We start from the raw sequence: 22,797 nt of genomic DNA on the forward strand, positions 1-22,797 counted from the left end.
TTCCCTCCTCCTAGTAGCCCCCATATCCTTACCTTTCCCTGCTTCCTTTTTTTCAGCTATATTTATTATTTACTTCATTTATACTGTTCCTTTCTCTCAAATGTGGGCCCAAAGCATCTTAACATAATTTTATGCTCACAACAACCCTGTGAAGTAGTTTAAGTTGAAAGTGTGTGACTGGCCCAAAGTCACCTAGCAAGCTCCCACAGCTAGCAGTTTGGGGATTCAAACCTGGGTCTCCCAGATCCTAGCCTGAAACTGTAACCACTATACCACACTGGGTTTTGTGTGGTGGCTGCTGTTGAACAGTAGCGAATAGCTGGGCCTAGGTGAGTCATGAAAGTTATATGGTTGTAAGTACTACTACTACTACTACAGGAACTATCATAAATGCAGCTTAATCACTCATTATCTAAAAATATTAAGTTGTATGCCAAACAAAGGAAGAATCCATAATGTCTGCAGACAGAGACCATGTTTCAGCTGAAATAAAGTATATTTTTGCATACCTGGCAAAACACAGGTTTGTATTGCGATGAGAAAGTTTTCATGATATCCTCTGCATCGGTGTAATCCGCAGGGAGATTTTCCACACAAAGGCACCTTGAATGTACATGGTCTGAAGATAACTGGTTAATATCCATCCACTGGGCAAAAAGGACATTTCCATCTAACTGTTTCCCTAGAAGGTCCAATCTAGCCTTAGAAGCAGAATCCTTTTTCATGTATTCCACAAAACCATAGCCCTTGGAATAGCCAGTGACTTCACTATAAATCAAGAAGTGTCTCTCAATATTACCGTAGGGACGCAGCAACTCTTCAAAGTCTTCTAACGTATAAGAGGTAGGCAAGTTGGTAATACAGAGGAGGGCATCGGTTGGCTGAAGCTGCACTGATATTTCTTTGCCACGAAGGAAGCACTGGTGAAACAGTTGTATTGCATGCTGAGCTTGCTCCCCATTCCGTAGAGTAACAAAAGCTGTAAAAGCAAAATGAGCAGCATATTTACCTTCTCTACCACAGTTTATCTTTTAATAACAGTGTCACTTGGGAGGAGTCTTGGTAAAAAAAAAAAAGCACAAGAAGTTTTAGAGAGCAGGATGGCCATATTTTGCAATGTGCCAAAAGCAGAAAAATGGAAACAATATTTACTACAAAATGTAAATTGGATGTACTACAGCTGATGTTATTAGACCAAAGTGAATATTTAAATTTCACAATCATATTAATCTTCCTTTGCCAAAAATTGCCACTAGGAGGCTGGAGTTAACCATGCTGCCTGCTGCACTGTAATTTTTAAAGCTATTGCTAAGTAAACACTTGACAACTGTAAAGGTCTGTGTGATATAGAACAAGAGACTTTTTCCTAATATGTGGAGGACATTTAAGAAAAAGAAAATTGCATAGTTAATTCCTAACATATGGCTTGAGTGTGTATTTGGATACATCTGAGATGAAACTATACCTGAAAAATACCAGTTTTTCCCCACACACCTTATTGGTATTTTTCAGGTATATCCGGCATGTCAAATATATCTGGGAATTCTTCAGGATACTGAAAAACTGGTCCTGAAAAAGCCCAGAAATATTCAGGATTTACCAGAAAGATTGGGACCCAGAGCTTGTAGGCTTCCAAGGACTGTCTTTTCTTTTTCTGTTTTTCCTTTGTTTCTGTGTTTGCGGGGGAAGGTTCTTGCCAGGCCGCTTGTGTCGATTTCAAATGTGTTTGTTGGTTTCAAGAGGGTTTTTTTTCATTCTTTGTTGGAGTTGCTTTATGTCCCCTTTGTAGTTTTTACAATATTGCACAGCGCTTGCAAAAATCCCTCCCTGCTTGGATTTGTTCTGTTGTGGTTTCCCATTGGTTCTGTTGAGCTTGCACTGCCACAGTGGTACTGCTGGGCATTCGATACATTGCATTTGTTCTACTGGGCTTGTAAAATCCCCCTCCCCCTTGCTTGGATTTGCTCTGTTGTGGTTTAACATTACTTCTGTTGGGCTTGCACTGCCACAGTGACCCTGGGTTCTGCACATAGCAATTTGGTCTGTTGAGCTTGCAAAAGTAACCCCCCACTGCAGAGATTCTCTGGTTTGATTTTGGTTCTGTTTGTCTTGGAACATTGGCTTGTAGTTCTTCTGGGATTACTAGGTTCTGCAATAGCTCTGTTGGGCTTGTTGTTGTTGGTTCTTCCATGGGAGACATTTGACCAGTGATTGCTGCCTGCAGGCTTGACTTTTGGCCTGGAAGCAGCTTGGAAGTGTGTCCCCCTTCCATAGGAAATAATGGGGGATGGCTGGGGCACCCTGTTCACGGGCCCATAGAATTGGACCCCTTGGTCCAATGTACTTGAAATTTGGGGGTTATTTAAAGGACAGGCACCAGCAGCTTCATCACATTTTTTGTGCTTGTACTTTAAAAAAAACCCCACCATCCACCTGGAGAGTTTCCCCATTGGGAATAATGGACCCACCAAAAACCCTGAAACCCCAGGAATATCAGGAATACCAATATTTGGGGGGCTAATATACCCAAAGCCAAAAAACCCCAGTTTTTCCCCACACACCTCTCCTAATGGCTCATTGACAAACAGCTATAAATTTAACATACCACAGTGGTCACAACAAACAGCTTTGGATCTCATCTATGCTTTAAATACTTCAGTTTTACAATGGAAAATGACATGGACCTAGTAAACACAGTGGGAGATGTCTTTTGATTGCTCTGTCATTTCTACATCAGGATCAGAAGATAAAATATAGAAACTTCAGAAGGCCCTTGGCAAATATTATAGTGCTACTTTCCACAAGCTTATCATGAGATATGGTAGAATATTAAAAGTTAGGACATGAAATCCTTGGGTACTATCAAAATCCCAAACAGACTGTGCTGGCATGATAAGACAATAACAGTAATAAATTTTCAGTTTTATGAAGTTATACTGTATGATCACAGCAATACCAATGCTAATTTCAATAAATAATTAAATCACATCTGAAATCTTTGCTTCCTGAAGGCTAATGTAAAATGCTGTTATCAGAGCTATTAGCAGCTCAAGCTAAACAGAGCTAGATAGTTTTATTTAATTAATTGAACTTTTGCAACATGTTCTATATCGGGGTGGCCAAACATGCTTAATGCAACTTGAACAAATATTGCATGCATGTTTTAATTGGAAAATATGCAAATTTGCTTATTATTATTATTATTAACATTATTATTATTATTAGTAGTAGTAGTATTAACATTAAATAAGACTGCCAGAAACATAAACAAAAGGGATAAAAACAGATATTGATATTTAAAGAGACAAATGCTTTCTCCAAGCCGGCTGTGCTTTGAGAATGCATTTAAAGTTAAAGTTGCTTTCTTTCTCTGCTCCCCCCCCCAGTCAAGCCTACCAAGGGAGGGGACCACTGGCTAGAGAAGGGAAGACTGATGGGGAGGCATGCCTCCCCCTCACTTCCTCAACTGCCCTGCCAGGAGCCGCACAATATGTGTGAAAGAGCCACATATGACTCCCAAGTCACAATTTGGCCACCCTTGTTCTATATATATATATATATATTACACTTATATCCCACCCTCCACCCTCCCTGCGAATGGGCTCAGGGCGGCTTACAAATAAGGGCAACCTGGGCCAAATAAAACATTAAAAACAGCATAAAATCAACCGTATGTAACAATAATAAAGTGCTCAATGATGTTACCAATTTGATCAAGTCAATCGAATCAGATGGTGACCTATAGATGTACCCAAAAGCCCGCTTCAGCAGCCCCGACCCCGTCGCAATACTGTAGCAAGATCTTTATGCTGGGCCATCCCATCACCCCATTGTTGCCACCAAATAGTTGGTAGTGGTGGTAGTGGTGGCGCCTAATTAAAAGCCTGGCAGAAGAGTTCCATCTTGCAGGCCCTGTGGAACTGTGAGAGGTCCCGCAGGGCCCTGATCTCCTCCGGGAGCTTATTCTACTCCAGGAGTAGGAGCCGTCACTGAAAAGGCCTTGGCCCTGGTTGCCGCAAGCCTGACCTCCCTGGGGCCTGGGATCACTAAGCGATATTGGGCTCCCAACCGTAGTGCTCTCTGGGGTATGTATGGGGAAAGGCGGTCCCTTAGGTACGTCAGACCCTGGCCACATAGGGCTTTAAAGCTAAGTACCAGCACCTTGAAGTGAATTTGGAAAGCTATTGGCAGCCAGTGCAGCGCTTTCAGCACAGGCCGGATGTGCTCCCATCTCGGGAGGCCCATCAGAAGCCTGGCTGCAGCATTCTGCACTAACTGCAGCTTCCGAACTTGCGACAAAGGCAGCCCCATGTAGAGAGCGTTACAGTAGTCTAATCTTGAGGTTGATAAAGAAAAGAGGCTTGCTTACAAGAACCTGCTCTAAGTGAGGTTCATGATAGTAATTTTTCAGTTGGCAAATTATAGAATATCCTTCCTCAAGAGATGTTAGCACTATTTTTATAGGTTTCTGGAGAAAATAAAACTTTAGATGTGTCTGACTAATTATTGACAGAACTGGTTCTACTGTTTTTTTATTTATTGAAATCATTTGCTGTTTTTACTAGCAGCCTCTTTATTGCATTAAAATCACATGTTTTAAACTGTTCTTTGATTTTATGTTTCACTGTCAGATACTTTGGGTACCCAGTTAAAATAGAAAGGTGACAAAAACTGCCTAATGAATATACAAATAAAAGCAGCATAGAATGACCAATTAATTTTCCATATCTACTTATTTTTTTCCACTGTATTTTCTCATGCCATAACATTGCCATGCTGTGGTGGGGGGTATCACTACCTGGACACAATAAACTTTAAAAGTCATTGCTGACGTATCATATTTCAATGGAATCTTTTCCTGAATGTCAATTCCAGGAAGCTCTGGTTGCAAGATTATTGTTGAAAACAGAAAATATCTTTTATTCCAGATTGCCTATTAATCACCTGTTTCTACTGAACACCAAAGCTCAAACAGAACTGCTATTAAGAGGAAAGACTACACCATGGAGAAATGGGAATGTTAACATTTCCTTTCAAGCCTGAATAATAAAGAGGTTTATTAAATAAATTATAAACATACCAGTTATGCTTTTTAAGTAGTTTAACATCGGTTATAGCAATTCAGACACATACAGAATAATATAATCTCATCTAACAACTGTTGCATTACACAAGGTTTTAGTTTACATCTACTATGTCAAGATTTTTTTATTAAATTGAACAAAAAAGACATTTAACTAATGACTTGTAAAAAAAATCTCACTAATAAGGATATGTGATTATGTTACATTATATATTGAAAGAATGAAAGAAACAAATGCCAGGGTGCACATACCCAACGTGGATGTAGTGGTAAATCTGTGAATAATCTTTTTTTTTTTGCCATCCAGTTGCAGCTTATTTATGGTAACCCTGTAGGGTTTTCAAGGCAAGAGACATTCAGAGGTGGGTTTGCCCTTGCCTGCCTTTGCAAAGCCATCCTTGTCTTCCTTGGTAGTCTCCCATCCAAATACTAACCAGGGCTGACCCTGCTTAGCTTCTGAGATTTGACAAGATCAGGCTACCCTGAGCTGTCCAGGTCAGGTCAAATAATCAATTAGTGAATTTTAAAAGGAGCAACAATACTTCAGCACCCTCCTATCCATATTAAACTCCTACTTTGTGGTTTTTGAAGTTAGCTAACACTCCTCTCTTGCATCTTAGAGATCAATTGTGTTGAGGGCTTACTCAGTGATTATTTATTACAAACCTACCTCTATATCCCCCAGTTGTATATGAACAAACACTATTTTTTCCTGGTTTGTAAATATAAAGGTAAAATTAGCCTTTCAGAATTAAGGTTTTCTTTTAACATTCTATTTACATATGTCAGTGCACTTTAATTGCAACTCACATATCAGATGTGTTTCAAATGAATGAAGATGTATGGAATTAAATTTTCAATGAAGTACTTATTAAACCAGAGAAAATTCACAGAGGTCATTTAAAACTGAAATAACTGAACCTGGTAACTCTCTGGCATCCATACTTTGTTTATGAGGAACTTCGAGTGCACACATGGCTATCTCACACAAGCAGCTGCATCCCCATGCACTGTTGCAACACGCAGCTTTGCACATGTGGAGCTGTTCACAATACTCAAATGCAGGAAGTCACCCATGACCTCCAAGAGCACACAGCATACTTTGCTTTGGACTGAGTCATGCTAAGCACACATCCGCAACAGAGGAAGTTTGGTGGGTGATGCCTGGATCTTCAAAGAATTATATAGATATGGGAGGGAGGAAAAAGAGACAACAGGAGTAATACTACTCCAAATTATTTATTTTCACTTCTGCTATTGTACAAAATATACATGAGGATCACCTCTAGAAACAGGTGATTCACAGTCAAGAGTATGTACCTCAGTAAAACTGAACATCTGAACAAAACTTTATTTTGCAACTGTCAAAACAAAGTCGGCGTTAAACAAATGACTGCTCAGGGCTACTCCATCACAAATAGAAATCTTGCTCAAATAAAACATTTTGAAATAAGATTAAAAACTTTGTGTTAGCAATAAAAATAGATTCAGCTGGAAGTGACAATGTATTCTGAATAATTACAATATTCATGCTTTATTTTAGTGACTGTAAATATAAATTGACCTTCGCACAGAAATGCAGAGGAATTGCTATCAACACAGACACCTCCTAAACAAATCTGCACAAAACTGCGTTGAAGCCAGAATATGTACAGGAAATTGTTCCCCTGTTTTTAGAAAATCTTGTTACTCTAGGACTAATCCACACAATGCATAATGATAATTCAGCATCTCATCAGCTGATGGATTTCAGCTGTTATTGTGAGCCACCTCCAGTGAGATGACAATAAGTAACTTGAAAACATAATTTGTGGCAATTCATTATTGGTAGCTACTTTGCATATTTAAGTAATCACTTGATGTGAAAAGCTGGTATAAAGTACCATGGAAACAGCCTTTCATTTCATTTTACAACAACGCTGTATTCCCAGGTTCTTTGATGTGAAAACTGCTTGCAGGATTCCTAATGTTTGCTGACTCCCTCAAGCCAGAATAGGAGAAAAATGTAACAGCCAGAGTTCATACTAGGAACAGTCTATCATCTTTACCATTTTAATTTTGCAGTTCCAACAGAGGTGGATTTCTTTCACATGAACACTTCTTCAGAGTGAATTATATTGCAGACACCATTTAACTTCATACATTCCTATCTTTCATAAACATATTACAATTATTCACCAATATAGTACCTATATTAATGTTAATATCCATTGTTATTACCTGTTCTTTTATTTTTGTCCACATAACAATACTTCAGTTCAAAGTCTTTTAATAAATCATGGATCTCCTGAAAAAAAGATAGACAATGCATCAAACAGCAACTCTTCTAACCTATCATTTTTATTGACAGTTCCAGAAATGTTCCAGATCAACAATTACACCACAAACATATGAAACAAACATTAGTTAGGAATTAATATGTGAGCAATCACAATATCAATAGACTATATTCATTGAAAATAAAAGTTCACAAAGTAGTATGAGATAAAGTTTATTTAGTTAATAATGCAGTTCAAAGATATTTCTACTGTATTATATCAAAAACCTCACAGTAGGATTTCCATTAAAATATATTACTTTTTTTCTTTGTAGAAACAAAACACCACAAATGGTATCTTAGATCCATGCTTCAACAGACATATTTTCACGGAAGATGTGACACTGGACATCATACCAATTAGCTGTGGCAACACCTATGATTAGCCAATGCAATTCCCTGCCTGCTATTCCTATTTTATATCCTGTTTGTACCACAACACATCACAATTGCTTGCTGGAAGCAACGTATTTTACCATAGCACACAAGGCCACAGAGAAATACAATTAAATTATTCCTGTGCATTTCAGTAAACTTTTTCTCTCCTATAATGAATGTTCCCTCCTCTATAATTATGTATTTCTGTGCAAATCCCCAAAGAATGCAGAAAGTAGTACCATTTTACAGTGCTAAATGCTTCTCATTTTTTCCAGTGTACTGTTGCATCCTTTTCCTCTAGTGTGTTGAGCAAAGGGAAGGAAACTGCCCATTAATTTAGCGGGAAGGGGGAGAATTAAAGTGGTGTGGACTCTTTCTTTCCAGTTATCAATTATTTTTCTTATACATGCTCACTGATTCTGTTGTTTTCTACTTCATATGTGTTTATATTATAAACAACTGTGGCAGGTTATTGCAATATGCCCAGGACTGTCTGTGTTAATGTGTATTGTGACCACTCTATAATATGCCCTGGCACCGGTGGGTAGCAGGTACTGAATTTAGGAGTTAAACTATTAGAGGGAATGTGCTTCGTATACTGCATATAGTTATGATCTTCATGCAGGCTAAATCAAGATAGTTCGAGAAAAGACATAAGGCTTCCGCAACGAACAAGTATATGTTTGGACTGCACTAATTAGAGGCTACCTCCTTGACAATACATGCATAGACAGACTCAGTTTAAGCTGGTTCCACCTTGGAACCAAGGGGAACAGAGGTAACAGAAAACTTTGCTTCAAGAGGAGAGAGGGCCATTCACAAGAAAAGGGTTTGCACAGCTTGACCTTATGGAAGATATTTTAGAGATGCAAGGAAAGATAACAATTCAGGCCCAGCGTGATAAGTGAACAACAGTGGTATTCCATGGAACAGGATAAGATACATATGACTTGGATGATTACAAATAGACCGCACAAGGGTTTTGCCACCTTTGCCTACTTAAGTGATATGAAGTAAGTTGTTACTGCCATTCTTTTTTATGGCTCAGAAGTCATTTTCTTATTATTTATTGTCCCTTTAATTATTGGCTTAGAATGCTGCTTTGACTTGTTTCTACCACAAAATTAAAGCCAACAAGCCTTCACAAGTGGCAGAATGAAACAGGAATGAGTCTGAAGTAGGGATGCCAGTCCCCAGATGGGGGGGATGCCCCGATTTCGTGGGCTCCTGCTTGCCACCAGCCACCTGGCCAGCAGGGGGAAGCCCCACCCCCAAGACTGACCACCAGTTGCCACTCCTCTCCCTCCCCTCCTGCAAGATTTAAAGGGCCCTCCAGCTGATTGGCTGGAGTACATGGCCCACCAATCAGCTGCAGGGCTCTTTAAAACTTGCAGGAGAGGAGGGAGAGGGGTGCCCGCTGGCCACATGCCTGAACTGCAATTTGCCAATTGGAGTTCATGCACTGGCGGCCCCCGCTTGTAAAAAACGTTTCAAGGATCCCTTTAAATGCGTTTCACAAGTGGGGGCCACGTGCGCCTGAATTCAGACTGCCTCCCTAATGTGGTGACATCACTTCTGCGTGATGTCCTCATGTTGGGGACATCCCCTCCCCCTCCAGGGATGCCCCTCAAAGTCTCCCACCAGTGAGTGGACAGGACCTGACAACCCTAGTCTGAAGAGAAAAAATGGGCCATACCACTCAGGTGAAATAAAGCATGCAAAGGGGAAAGGTTCTATCCCAATCCTTAGCCAGCAGTGATACTTTTCAGTTAGCAGGTAGATAATACAGGGGAGAAGACAAAAATACAATCTTCCCATCAGCACCCTGAAATAGTAGTCTCTCTTCTACAACTTCAGCATTCTAACACAAAGCTCTGCTGTCTGTGTCATTATTTGTATGACCAGAAGTTTTAAAAATCAGAAAAATTCCTCTGGGCAGGGAGAAAATGACAACATCTATATATATATAAAAGAAAGTCCCCTCACCATAAAATTAGCGCCCAGGCCAAACTGCTGCACCTAGAGACACCAATATTGGGGAGAGTGCTCTACCATGGTGTAGGTGCTCGCTAAGAAGGGATTTTTTAGAAATTCGGCCCCGAAGGGGGTCAAAAGGGGGGAAATGTGCTCCCCCCCATTGATTCCTATTTGGCTGCCAGGCAGCTGCCTCTCTGCACCTCCCACTCTCTGATTGGTCAGCTACAGAGCTCAGTGTTCTGAGGTAAAAAAAAACCCCAACAGTTATAGGGGACTGCAGAGAGCTAATGACAAGAAACACCTGTGAGGTGAAGCAAAGCTGCTGGCCCAGCCTCTCTGATGGCTTCCAACACACTCGCCCCACCTCCTACACCTAACAGGCGGTTGTCTGTCAGGTGCAGCCCCACCTCCACAGTGGCTTCTAATTCTCCTCCCCTCTCCCCCTCCTACACTGGACAGGCAGCTGCCTGTCAGGTGTAGGAGAAGAGGTGGGATGGCTTCCAACACACTCCCCCCACCTCCTACACCTAACAGGCGGTTCTCTGTCAGGTGCAGCAGTGGTTGCAGGGTGCTTAAAGCCACAAGGGTAACACCTTAGTGATCCTGCCAGCCCTGCCTCCACAGTGGCTTCTAATACTCTTTCCCCCTCCCCCTCCTACACTGGAGGCCTGTCAGGTGTAGGAGAGGAGGTTGCCTGTCAGGTGTAGGAGAGGAGGTGGGATGCTTACAGCCACCGGGGAGGTTTGCTCAACAGGATTGCCTTAGCTGCTGGCCCAACCTCCCCAATACCTTTAAATACAATCCCCCCCAATACAAGACAGGCCGGTGTCTGTCAGGTGTAGGAGCAGGGCCAGGGTATGAATGTTTATGGGGAGATAGTAAAGGACATTTCTAGGAGCCATTTCGATGCGTGCCTCCCTCATGAACCTGAAGAAATGTCCACCACATCACCACTCCCTCACACCAACTCCCCCTCACACCTCTCACCTCTTACTGTCCCCAAGAAAGCTCCTGGCAAACGTCGAGCCAGATACATCAACGCTACAAGGAGGAGGCAACTTAGGAATGTGGCAAAGACATTTGCCCAGTGTACTCCTGCAGTGTACTGAGATGCACAGGCCAAGTACCAGCAAGATCACCCTGAGGTGCTGAGAAGAACACAGTCTCCATATGAGCAAAACAATCCAGGAACACAAGTAGAAAGGCTATCACTTTCGTGGCAGGTGGCAGGAGTGGACTTAACAGACGACTGCTTCTTAAATGGACAGTTCTATGTGGCCTGCTCCAGAGTGAGCTCATCAAGCAGCCTGGTGATCCTAGCACCTGAGGGCAGAACCACCAGAGAGGTCCTTCAGTAGAGAGAGAAAAAGTATGTATGTCTCACTTCATTTCTTACACTACAATCTTCTCCATTAGAATTCCTACAACCAATGTCGCATTTCAAATTTCACATCATCAGTATTATAACTGGATTTACAGAACTTAAATACCGTAGTGAAGCATGGGTATCAGGCTAGTTCACAATAAATATTCAAGAATGATTCACAAATTAATACACAGGTAATGTTAATACACATGAAAACACTCAATGTCATTTTTAGGTCTGGAAAAATAATTCCAAATTAATGAATTTATGTAAAAGTTACAGATGCTGATCAAGCCAAAAAAGAAAAAAAGGGGGGGGGGGAGACTTGCTTTGCTTTTAGAGTCATATGCAAGTCAAAGGACTGGGACAACTTTGCCATTTAAAATTTTATTTAAAATATTTTAATGCTGCCTTTTTACCTTGGACAGGCAGGAGGCTGTCCCTGCCTCTGAAGGGAAAAACAGCCACTCAGCCGAGCCTATGGGAGTGCTGCTCCAGAATCCAGTCACCTTTCAGGGAGGGTGATGGAATGTTGGAAGGAAGCAAAGCAGGAGTTCAGTTCAGGTTCAGTTCAGGTCTGCCTCAAGGAGAGTGCAGAGGGAATGCAGGTCTGGGTCAAGGAGAAGGCACTGATATCTCAGGTGTGGCTCAGCAAAAGAATAGACCATTTGAGAGGCAGCTCTGTCTGGTAGTGTGGCAGAGGGGTTTAGCTGTACCTCTGGGACAGAACAGAGTACCCAATTGTTAGGCCTGTCTCTGTTAATAAGCAGACCTTGTACCATTTGGTCTGACTCTTGGGAAGGGGCAGGCTGGTGTAAGTGGAATCCTGTGTGTGAGAGAGGATCCAACCTAGTGGCTAGTCAGTAACAGCCTGTTTTAACTGTGAGGGGTAAAACAGAATTCAGATTGCACTCTGATGCCATAACTAGCTGAAACCCATGTGCCTCAGCCACGTTTCTCCTTTGACTACCTGAAGACTTGTGCTGCTGATCTGTTATTGAAACCAATATGTAAATAAATAAATCTTTGTTATTTATATACAACTCTTGCCTCATCAATCGCTGTGTTCTATTTGCTCACCACAAAGCTTACCTCATGGCAGTGAACTCTGAGCCTTTACACTTGCTACCTTAAAAACATCTGGTAACTGAGGGGAAGGTTTACAGTTTAAAACAAACAAACCTGGTTCCTCAAAATCATAACAGGCTGTGTGAGTCCTCTCAGTAGCCAGTAAAGGCTTGTCACACTACCCAACTTAGGTCCCTCCAAGGCTGCCAGGAGAAGAGATGGAAGGAAAATACCAAATCTTCTCAGGATGATGTAGTTAACAAACTGCCTCATTACAGGCTGAGTGAGTAGTGTGAGGAACAGGCCAACAGTCAACATTAAAAAAAACCCCTCTCCTATCCATCGAAGCCAACCAAAAGCATCCTTCAGGTCTTCTCAGGCTCTAGTGAGAACCTAGTATGTCTAGTGAGAACTAGTTTGGTGGAGATAATGACAGCAATTCTTTCTCCCCCAAGGCAGGTCCAGCTCAATCATCTCCAAATCACTGTTGCCACCTGAAAAACTAGCTTCCTGACCTAGTCTCTCCCTACAAGGTGAGGTCTGCCCCGCGAGCTTTGAGGAAAGCACAGCATATTCATGGAGAAAATATAGCTTCCCTGTTTGTAGGTCATGTTTGACCTTCTGATGTCTGTATAGGGTTGCTAACCTCCAGGTAGGGCCTGGAGATCTCCCAGGATTACAACTGATCTCCAGACAACATAAGTCAGTCCCCATGGAGAAAATGGCTGCTTTGGAGGGTGGACTCTGTGGCATTATACCCTCCTGAGGTCTCTCCCCTCTTCAAATCCCACTCTTCCCAGGCTCCACCCCCAAATCTCCAGGAATTTCCCAAGTGAGAGTTGGCAACCCTATGTATGTGTCCACAACATAACTTCAGCATGACTAAGCTCTAAACTGCCATTTATATATACAATGACTTATAAGGCTTTCATGAAACCCAATTTGATACAATGCATCTCTTCATTATAAAAGGTCTCCTAGATCACAGCACACTCCCATCTTGCCAACCTGCTAATTCAATATAGATAGCTTAGTGAGTAATAGGGCTTGATGTGAGCAGGATCAAGTGTATTCTTTTGAGTTGAATTGGACACCAGTCTCTTATTTCACCGGTTAACAGCTGTCAAATGCCATGTTAATAAAACATGCTGCTGGAGCTCAGACCATCTACACACTGATACTGTATTACTGCTCCTTCTCAGTAATCAAACACTCTTGAGCAATGGCTTAGCTTGGGTAGGAGAAGAGAAATTGTAACCAGAAGGGGGATTCCAACTGTCACAGGGATTGATGGTTTGAAATGGGCTGCATTTCTCTGAAGTCTTTTGCATTCTCAGTATCACTGGGTAAAAGTCTGCATCTCAGAAAAAGCAAACGGCACTACAGAGGAGGGGTTTTTTCCTGTGCAAGATAACTTTTTTGTTTAACATGTTTATAAAAGGCACAGTAGAAAGCATGTTTGAAAATTCCACAAGCATTGCTTACTATTATCAGGACAGAATAGTCTGCCAATAGTACAACATTTTGAAAAATTATTTAAACAACACATTAAACTGATCCAGGAAACCTGTATTTAGATTATGGGGACTTTCTGGCAACTAATATTTTTCTTCTTAAAAAAGCTGTGAAGCGTACACACTTACAAATAGGGCTTCTAGTTCCAGGATGGAAGGCTGCAATTGCTGTCTAAGCAGCTCCTGGTCAGTGGAACGTGGGTATTCAGCACTGGAATCGCCCAGCCTGTTGCTACAGAGCTGCATCTTTTGCCTTGCTTAGGATAAACTGTGTTTCCGGTATCTAGCATAACAAACCATGAACAAGAATAGGCAGAAAATAATGGCGTACTAAAGCAACAAGTCATATACTTCAGTGTTGCCGCATTTGTTTTCTGCTCTTCTTTGACTGAGTGCAGGGACACATAACATTTTTTCATTTGCACACATCTATTTTAGGTATTGAGAGATTATTGTGTTTAAGGTCATTCAGTGAGCTTCATGGTTGGGGAAAAAAATTAATCCTGACTAGGGTTACCACCCTCTAGGTAGGGAGCTGGAGATGTCCTAGAATTACAGCTGATCTTCATACTACATAAACTACTTATGTATTTATTTATTATTTAAATATTTGTTCCACTTCTTCTGGAGAAAATGGCCACTTTGGAATGTGGAATGCATGACATTATACCCTACCAAGGACCCTCCCCTTCCCCCCCACTCTCTCAGGTTCCACCCTCAAATCTCCAGATATTTCCAAACCCAGAGTTGACACCCCTAATCTTGACATTCTCAATCCAAGCTAGGGCTACCAGGTACCTTTGATTCACTGGTGGGGGGATGTTCCAGGGGCTGGAAGCATTGCCCTGACATGCTGATGTTACTGGAAGTGACAGTATGCGCGTGCCTACACTGGGGCCAACACTTTGGTTTTTGGGCAAAACTCTATGGTAAAATTGACTTCAACCATAGAGTTTTGTCCAAACACTAGAGTGTCACCCTCTGACATCACCGATGTTCCTACGTCACTTCCGGGTGATGTAGGCACATTGCTTCACATGCGTTTTGAAGTGGAATTTCTTCCTGCTGGCCAGTTGGCCGGTGGCAGGGAGGAGCCCACAAAAGGGGGGGGCATCATTAAAGGCATTGCACCACACTGGACTCTTATTTCTCAGTCTGTATCTTAATAATCACACTACTGTCAGGCAGGTCAACAAGTCCATTTTACAGAGTAGGCTTGCTAGCCCTCAGGTCTGGTTTTAATTTCATGGCTGCTGTCACAGTCTGCGGTGATCTGGGATCCCAGGAACGTGAAGTCTGTCACTACTTCCACGACTTCCCCTTCTATTTGCCAAAGAGTGATGGGGCCGGATGCCATGATCTTAGTTTTTTTGATGTTGAGCTTCAAGCCCACTTTTGCGCTCTCCTCTTTTACCCTGGGCAAGAGGCTCTTTAGGTCCTCTTCACTTTCTGCCATTAGAGTGGTATCGTCTGCATATCTGAGGTTGTTGATCTTTTCCTCAGCAATCTTAATTCCCGCTTGTGATTCATCCAGGCCAGCATTTCGCATGATGTACTCTGCATATATATTAAATAAGCAAGGTGACAATATACATCCTTGTCGTACTCCTTTTCCTATGCTGAACCAATCAGTTGTTCCATATCCGGTTCTAACTGTCACTTCTTGACCCTTATACAGGTTTCTCGAGACATGTGAGGTGGTCTGGTACTCCCATCTCTTTAAGGACCTGCCATAGTTTGTTGTGATCCACACAGTCCAAGGCTTTAGCATAGCCAATGAAGCAGAAGTAGATGTTTTTCTGGTACTCTCTTGCTTTCTCCATAATCCAGTGAATGTTGGCAATTTGATCTCTAGTTCCTCTACCTCTACCTTAGATCATACAAGAGAGTATATTTATTCTTTAGTTCCAAGGTCTTCTAGTTCTTTCTTTGAGAGGTACTTTGTTTAATATATTTCAGCACTAATACAGTTCTTATTAACGCTTCTTCTATAGAATAGTGTTTGCTTATAGTTGCTAGATTTCTCCTCTTAGAAATCTGGTTTCTCCTTTCTGGTATTATAGCTTTCCAGTAACTCTAGAGGTGTCTAAGCTCTTTGCCTTTATCACAGACCAGGGTTCTCTTCCCAACTCCTTCCTACTGGCTAGAAGTAGTTCTTCTTGTCCCTAAGAAGTAATAGCTCCTTTTACTATTTGGCTCGTCTGGGAGTTCTAACTCCTCAAACCTCCTATCAAATTTCTCTTCCAGTACTATATGTCTGCATAAAATAGTGTTGTACCTTTCTTGACTGAGAATCTGAATTCTTACTCAGAGTGGTTTTTAATATATCTTAGACAATGGAGTCCCTCTTCTTTTTCATAGAAGTTCTTTTCTGACAATTCCGACAGAAACCACTGACTCCCAAAGTCTCTTCCCTCAGAAGCCAAACCCTCTGGCTACTGATCCAGACATTAGATTTCAGACCAAGACCAAAAGGCAAATTAATCTTTTCCCTTATTATACTTGAGTATTTCTGGGGACTACACTTCTAGAATGCAAAGAATGCAAATGCTTATGATCAGCATCTGCTTACATAGTGTTCAAAGACAGTGATCAATAATATATTTACAGTAAATAGTACTGAAACCACATTATTTGCAACAACAAAAAGCCAAATCTATATTTCTGTCCAAGTATCCTCTGAATTATTAGTCAGCTCGGTATGGATGATACAAAACATGCATTGGGGGGGGGACTTATTCAGACACCAAGTTTTTCAAACTTATCTGCATGTAATCTAATATTGCTATGGATATCTAGGAAAACAACTCTGATACAAAATGAATGCTAAGCTTATTCCAACAGGCAGCATGGCTAATGAAAATGAAAACATCTATGCAATGAACTCCATTTTTGGTAATGCTCACTGCAGTATTATACAAGACCTATCTGCACCATGAAAATAAACGTGCTAAAATAGCTCGTAACAATTTTTGCTCTGACAATGAAACCGTGAACAGCTACTATGTTCAAACCAGTTTCTTACAGCCATTTAGATCAGAAAAACACATTACAGTAATATTGTAATGTCTTTCAAGCTATAAATGTAATAAGATCACCAGCCACATTAAAGGCCATTTACACTTTATTTTTTCTATTCGTAATTGTCAGCACGTTTAATGGAAAGCTCACACAGACATGATTTATATCATGGTCCTGTATGTGTTTACCTGGAAGCAAGAACCCAATGTATTTTACACATATGTACTAATGAAGCCCACACAGTTTAATGAGTCTTTCTCCAATATCAGCAAGCACACGTTTGCAGCCTTTACTGGGGAATAAGCCCCAATGAACTCTGCAGATTCTATCGGTGCCATCCTAAACTCTGCCTAGCTTTGCATAACAACTACGCCATATGCCATCATATCTAAACTACACCGGTATAACTCTGATGCGGGAGTAGAAATGGGTATCCTCAGGGCCTGCCTTGATACTCAGCAACAAAGGCAGACTATAAATAAGGTATCAGTTAGCACCTTAAATGGGACAGCTGGTATCCTAAGCTTCCACAGTTTCAGTCATGCCCTCAGTGCTGGCATAACATTAGCCTGGCAATAACTCTGGAGTAACTTTAAAAATCCCCTCTCAACACAAGCAGAGTAAAAATTTGATAGCACCACATCCCCAAGGCCTTGTGTGGCTTAGAATGTCTTACAATCACAAATGCTCAGGAGCCATGCTTGAACAAGAGAATTGGCAAGCCCATTAATTTGTCTTGCTTTCAGAACTCTGTGCCTGATGCAGTCCAATAAATGTGTAGATTGTGTCATACCTGTGTCACTGTTTCACTGGGGCTTGAAAGATAAAGATCAGTTCCCACCTCAGTGCTCATTACTAACTCTGCATGGAACTCACACTGAGAGGAAGCTGGAGGGATCACCCAATGATGGCAGAGGTATGTTCTTGCAAGGGGGAGGGCTCCTGAGGTTGCACACACCCCCGATCACTGCTGGTTGTCCTATAAGCAATGCAGCATGAATGATGCAGCAAGGCGAGAGATGGAGAACAAGTGGCAGCAATGAACTTTTTCTCTGCTGCAGAGTGATGGTATTTAGGGATTTGCCAGCCAAAATGATTAACTTGTGGGGCAGCCTATCACACGAGTGACCCATCCCACATGATTGTGTTTGATGATGCAAAACTCAATGTGGGGTTAGAGGACTGTTACCCAATGCATGAGGTGCAGGGGCTAATCTGTACTCTCCCTTCTGCTGTGCTGCTGTTGCTGGACAAAAAATGGGCTCAGCCATCATCCCAGTATCCTCTTATTAGTGGGATCTGAACCCATGGCTCCTGTTTCTTACATAAGTGCCATTCACAGTGATTTATTATGTTTTCTGTGAATGTGCAGTTATATGTTCCCTTGTTGCTGCCCTAATATCTGAATTCCTCTTGCCCAGTGAGAGGGTGGTGCTCCTTAGCTCCTCCCCACATCCTACCCCAAGACCCAAGTCCTTGCACAAGAGAAGTCTTGATCATTCTATCAGGGTTCTTCTGTTAAGAAAACTTCAGTGGAATGATGGTGGTGTTGCAAGAATAGCCATGTTTTCTTCCCTGCATATGTTTGGCAAAAGGGAACATGACTGCAGGAGGGAATTTGAAGCCACACCTACAGACTTCCCTGGCGTGAATGGAGGGTAGAGGGTGATGTGTTCAATTCGTTGCATCTCCTCCGTGAAGCAGCCATAAGATATTGACTAGCAGCACTGGTTAATGACTTTGAATGAGATTATAAACAGATTTCATTGACGCCTATGCTTTTAAAGCATTAAAGAAACCTGGGGGGAAAACCCTGTGAAGCCTACATATGCGCCACAGATAGTTCCAATATTGCTCTTTTGTTTTCTCAGCAAGTGCACAATTTATGTATTATCTTCCTTTCTTCTTTTTTTAGCAGTGATGTGAGCTGCTGTTCCAACTAGTTTTTCATTGGTTTTATTTCCAAAATTAGTATCTCACATATCCACTGATTCTAATAGAATTCTTGTTCAGCCTCTTATTCTACCAGCATTGATTATTGTAAAATTTTCTTTATTGGCCTACCTACTAGCTTAACGAGCCTTCTCTGTTCTGTTCAACTATTTTTCTTTCTTTCTTTACACTTCAATCACCTTACATTTCTATAAGGTTCTCTTTATAGGTTCTCTCTGTTATTTAAACTTCTTCTAACCTTATCTTCGTGATTTTGCCTCATCTTTATTGCTGCTGCGTCTATTTTTTACTTGCTAAACTTTATTCCTTTGTGCTTACTTGTATCTCTGTCTTCTTTCAGAAGGAACTCTCTATGAATGGGAGCTTTTTCCTTTTAGATATTTGGCTGCCCTCCTATATTCCTTTTAGAAATGATCAAAAATTCATCTGTTCTCTCTTGCAGTTTTTTCCTGATGCTGCATTATACTTTGACTATTTTCTTCCTTGTAGATTAACTATTGTATAAGATTTCAATTCTTTTTTCCACTTTTAAAGTCTCAACCAACTAGTGCAAAGTTTCCAACTTCCCACTCCAAGTTCTTTCCTGTGGCCTTATGTTTTTAGACCCTAAGCTTTCAGGCAGCAACCTGTTCATTTTATTTCTACACAGATCCTAGTAGTTCAAAGTTTTTCTATAAATAATTACTACTGATACCAGTTACAACTCACTGAAAATAAATATTGGCCCCAGTCACAAGGGAGGATTTGCCCCGTGAAACGGACGGGTTGAGGGCACATCAAACGGGCACGATCATACCGTAAGATCTGGGAAGCGTCACACAACCGTCCCCGATCCGTCCCTTCAGCCCAAAAACGCGCATTGAAAAGGTACCGGCAACAGAGCACGACCTTCCGGATGACGCGCGGCAACTCCAGGAGGCTGATTGGGGAAGCGCTGGTAGCCTGTCGCAGCCAGTGCCGTCCCCCATCCCACACATGTACACAAACGCGCAATGTCCGTTTTGCCACGCTACATCTGATCGCCTGCCGAAGACTGGAGCATGGAGCCACGGGGGCGCGTCGGATCGCGCTACCGTGGTTCTTTCTGCTCCAGCTCTAATTTGCCTCCCTTTAGCGGCGCAGTATCCCACTCGTGTGACCAGGACCATTGCCTATCTTCTACCTAGATTGGAGGAGGTAGGGATGTAATTTCAAAACCTATATATGCTGCAAACACAAGAACTTTAAAAAACTTTTATACTGATGCATGTCTGTAAGTATAAAAGTGGTGCTAGCATTTAAAAATTAGTTATCAAGGTTGCCCCAGGAAACACTCTCCACCATCAACATTGTATGTGTCCCCTTCAAGGGTAGGTAGCTTAAATGTCAACTTGTCATCTGTGGATAAACCAGACCTACCAGTATTGGTAATTACTATATAGCAGTATATATAAATGACTACGTATTCAAGTGTTTATTCCTTCAGCAGCAACTAAATTACAAATCCGGAAGCTGCAGCTAGTGCAGAATGCTGCGGCCAGGCTGTTGATGGGTCTTCCTAGAAGGGAGCACATCCAGCCTGTGCTGAAAGCGCTGCACTGGCTGCCAATAGCGTACCGGATTCATTTCAAAGTGCTGGTTCTTACCTTTAAAGCCCTACATGGTCTGGGTCCAGCTTACCTAAGGGACCGCCTTTCCTCATATGTTCCCCCGCGAGCACTTCGGTCCAGGACCCAACATCTCCTGGCAATGCCAGGCCCCAAAGAGGCCAGGCTGGCCACTACCAGGGCCAGGGCTTTCTCGGTGGCGGCTCCTATCTGGTGGAACGAGCTCCCGGAGGAGATCCGGGCCCTGCAGGACCTTGTGCAGTTCTGCAGGGCCTGTAAGACGGAGCTCTTCCACCAGGCGTATGAGTAGGAGCCGCTACTACCATCATCATTATTCCATCTTCACCTGGCCCTGGATGAGGGAACATCAATGCTTCCCTGGAGCAGACGATGCTGAACAGTTGAAATATGCCATCTCTAAAATTTCATGTTGAACACCTAGAGCACTTTAGTCAGTAACTCGTTATGAATGTTTTGTACTGTTGGATTTTAAATGGTTTTAATTATGTTTTATATTGGTGTTTGCCCCTATGTAAGCCGCCCTGAGCCCGCATTGCGGGGAGGGCGGGGTATAAATTGAATTAAATAAATAAATAAAATAAACATTAGTGGACAAAAAGAATGAGGAACATTTAATGTATTTACATATTTTCAAAAAACTCAGAATTATAATCTGTAATAAAATCAGAGACACTTTTGCACTGATTCTTTTTGCAAATGGTATTACTATACTCATGCAAAAGACAAATTCCAGAAGGATGGCCATGCTAGTCTGCTTCAACCAAGATAACCAAGAGTCTTGTAGCACTTTAAAGCATCACATATCCATGAAACAAAACTCAATTCAGTTTGCAAAGCAATCACTGAAGAAGGACTGGAAGAGTATTACTGCAGAGGCTAGAATACTCAATAGCTCATGAGATGGGTGTGCTTACATTATATTGTAGGATACCGGGCTCTTCTGCATTCTCATTTTCCTCTCTTGTGAGTTCCTATTGCTTTGGGAGTTTGTTTTTTTTTCCTTTTCTGCACGTTTTACACCCTCTAGTGGTTGATTCAGTATTACATTGCTGTATGTCCAGCATAAAAACCTGCAGTTTAAACCTGCAGGGAGATAAGCTCATCCCCTGACATTTTATGGTTTGCTCTGCCTCCAGTGGCAGCCATTTTGTAGTTGAGCCTTTCTCTCTGTGCCATAATTTCAGTGGTGCCCACAGGTTCAAAATGGCTGGGGACTCCTGCCACAGAAAGTGAAGACTCATCAATCTGAGACTAATCAAGCAGGCTCCCATGAGATTCCATTCTTTCCTTTATGCTTTTCAATATTTATGTTAGGCCAATCATCCATAACTTTGGAATTGGCTGTTATCAGTATATGGATAACAGCCAATCTACATTTCCTTATTCCTCCAGAAGCCGCAGCTGATGTCTCCAGCTAGGACCTGGATGCTGTGGTGGGTGAAGAAGAAACCGAATCTAGACAAGTTGGAGATTGTGCTGGTTCAGAAGGACAAGATTCTTGGTGGTGGTAGTGGTCTCATCCATCCTTGACAGTGCTAGCTTATCATTAACTAATCATGTGAAGAGTCTGGGGATCCTGCTAGATCCAGTCTTGCTAATGGAGAAGCAGGCTGGTACAATTGCTAGAACTGTCTTTTTTCAGTTACATCCCGTTTACAAGCTGTACTCATACTCATGTAACTTGCTATTTGTATCTATTCTGGCATAACCTGAGACCAGATACTGTAGTGCACTCCACGGAGTAATCTTTTAAATCAATTATGGTACAGAAGGTAGTCACACATCTCTGATCAAGGGCTAGATATTTTCAGTATCTCAATTGGCTGCCTGTTTGCTTCTGGATATAGTTAAAGATGCTGGTGCCTACCTACAAAATCCTTTACAACCCAGGAGCAGCATATCTGAAGGATGCACTTCCTGATATGTACCACTTAGTTACATTTATCTGAGCAATGTGTCCTGTGCATCCCTTTCCATACACTGATTTGTTCCACTGTAACTTAAATCCAATCATTTTCAGTTATCATTATGTTATGTTATCATTATGGAACAGCTTGCCCAAAGAGGTGCAGAGGACTCATTCTTTAATAAGTTTTAGAAAGGTAGGCAAGATGAAGCTTTTCTGTAAGACCTTTTTATAAGTGGTAACCATAATTTGGACTGTATTTTAGCTTTGGCATTGCACTGAGTCTTTTTGAATTATACTTTGGACATTGCTATCTATTTCTCACATTGATTAACTCAGTGACTTCTACTAGATTGCATATGAGGACACACACAGTTGCACTGTTTTCATCCCAGCCCTTCATTGCAACTATCCTGAGGCAGCAGCAGTGAGGATGATTTAAAAACAAAAGTCCAGTGGAGCCTTTAACATTAACAACATTTATTCCAATATGAGCTACCATGAGTAAGAGCTCACTTCCTCAGATACGGAGGAAGAAAACAGTTTACTGCATTTTAAGAAAGTTGCAGAAGGCGAAGGGGAAATGGGGAGGAGCTGAGCAAAGAGA

At 41.7% G+C, this 22,797-nt stretch overlaps 1 protein-coding gene across 1 annotated transcript in view; it reads right to left on the reverse strand.

Annotated features, from left to right (window-relative positions):
• The window catches only part of RAVER2 (ribonucleoprotein, PTB-binding 2), a 63,004-nt gene that overhangs the window by 37,117 nt on the left and 3,090 nt on the right, over positions 1–22,797 (reverse strand). The window contains exons 2-3 of the mRNA XM_015428094.1: positions 7,304–7,370; positions 510–979 (exon numbers count right to left, since the gene is read on the reverse strand). Coding sequence (XP_015283580.1) covers positions 510–979; positions 7,304–7,370 — 537 coding nt within the window. The remainder of the gene's footprint in view (positions 1–509; positions 980–7,303; positions 7,371–22,797) is intronic.

This window comes from Gekko japonicus, unplaced genomic scaffold, assembly GCF_001447785.1.
Source record: "Gekko japonicus isolate JY-2015 unplaced genomic scaffold, Gekko_japonicus_V1.1 scaffold1219, whole genome shotgun sequence".
Classification (NCBI taxonomy): domain Eukaryota; kingdom Metazoa; phylum Chordata; class Lepidosauria; order Squamata; family Gekkonidae; genus Gekko; species Gekko japonicus.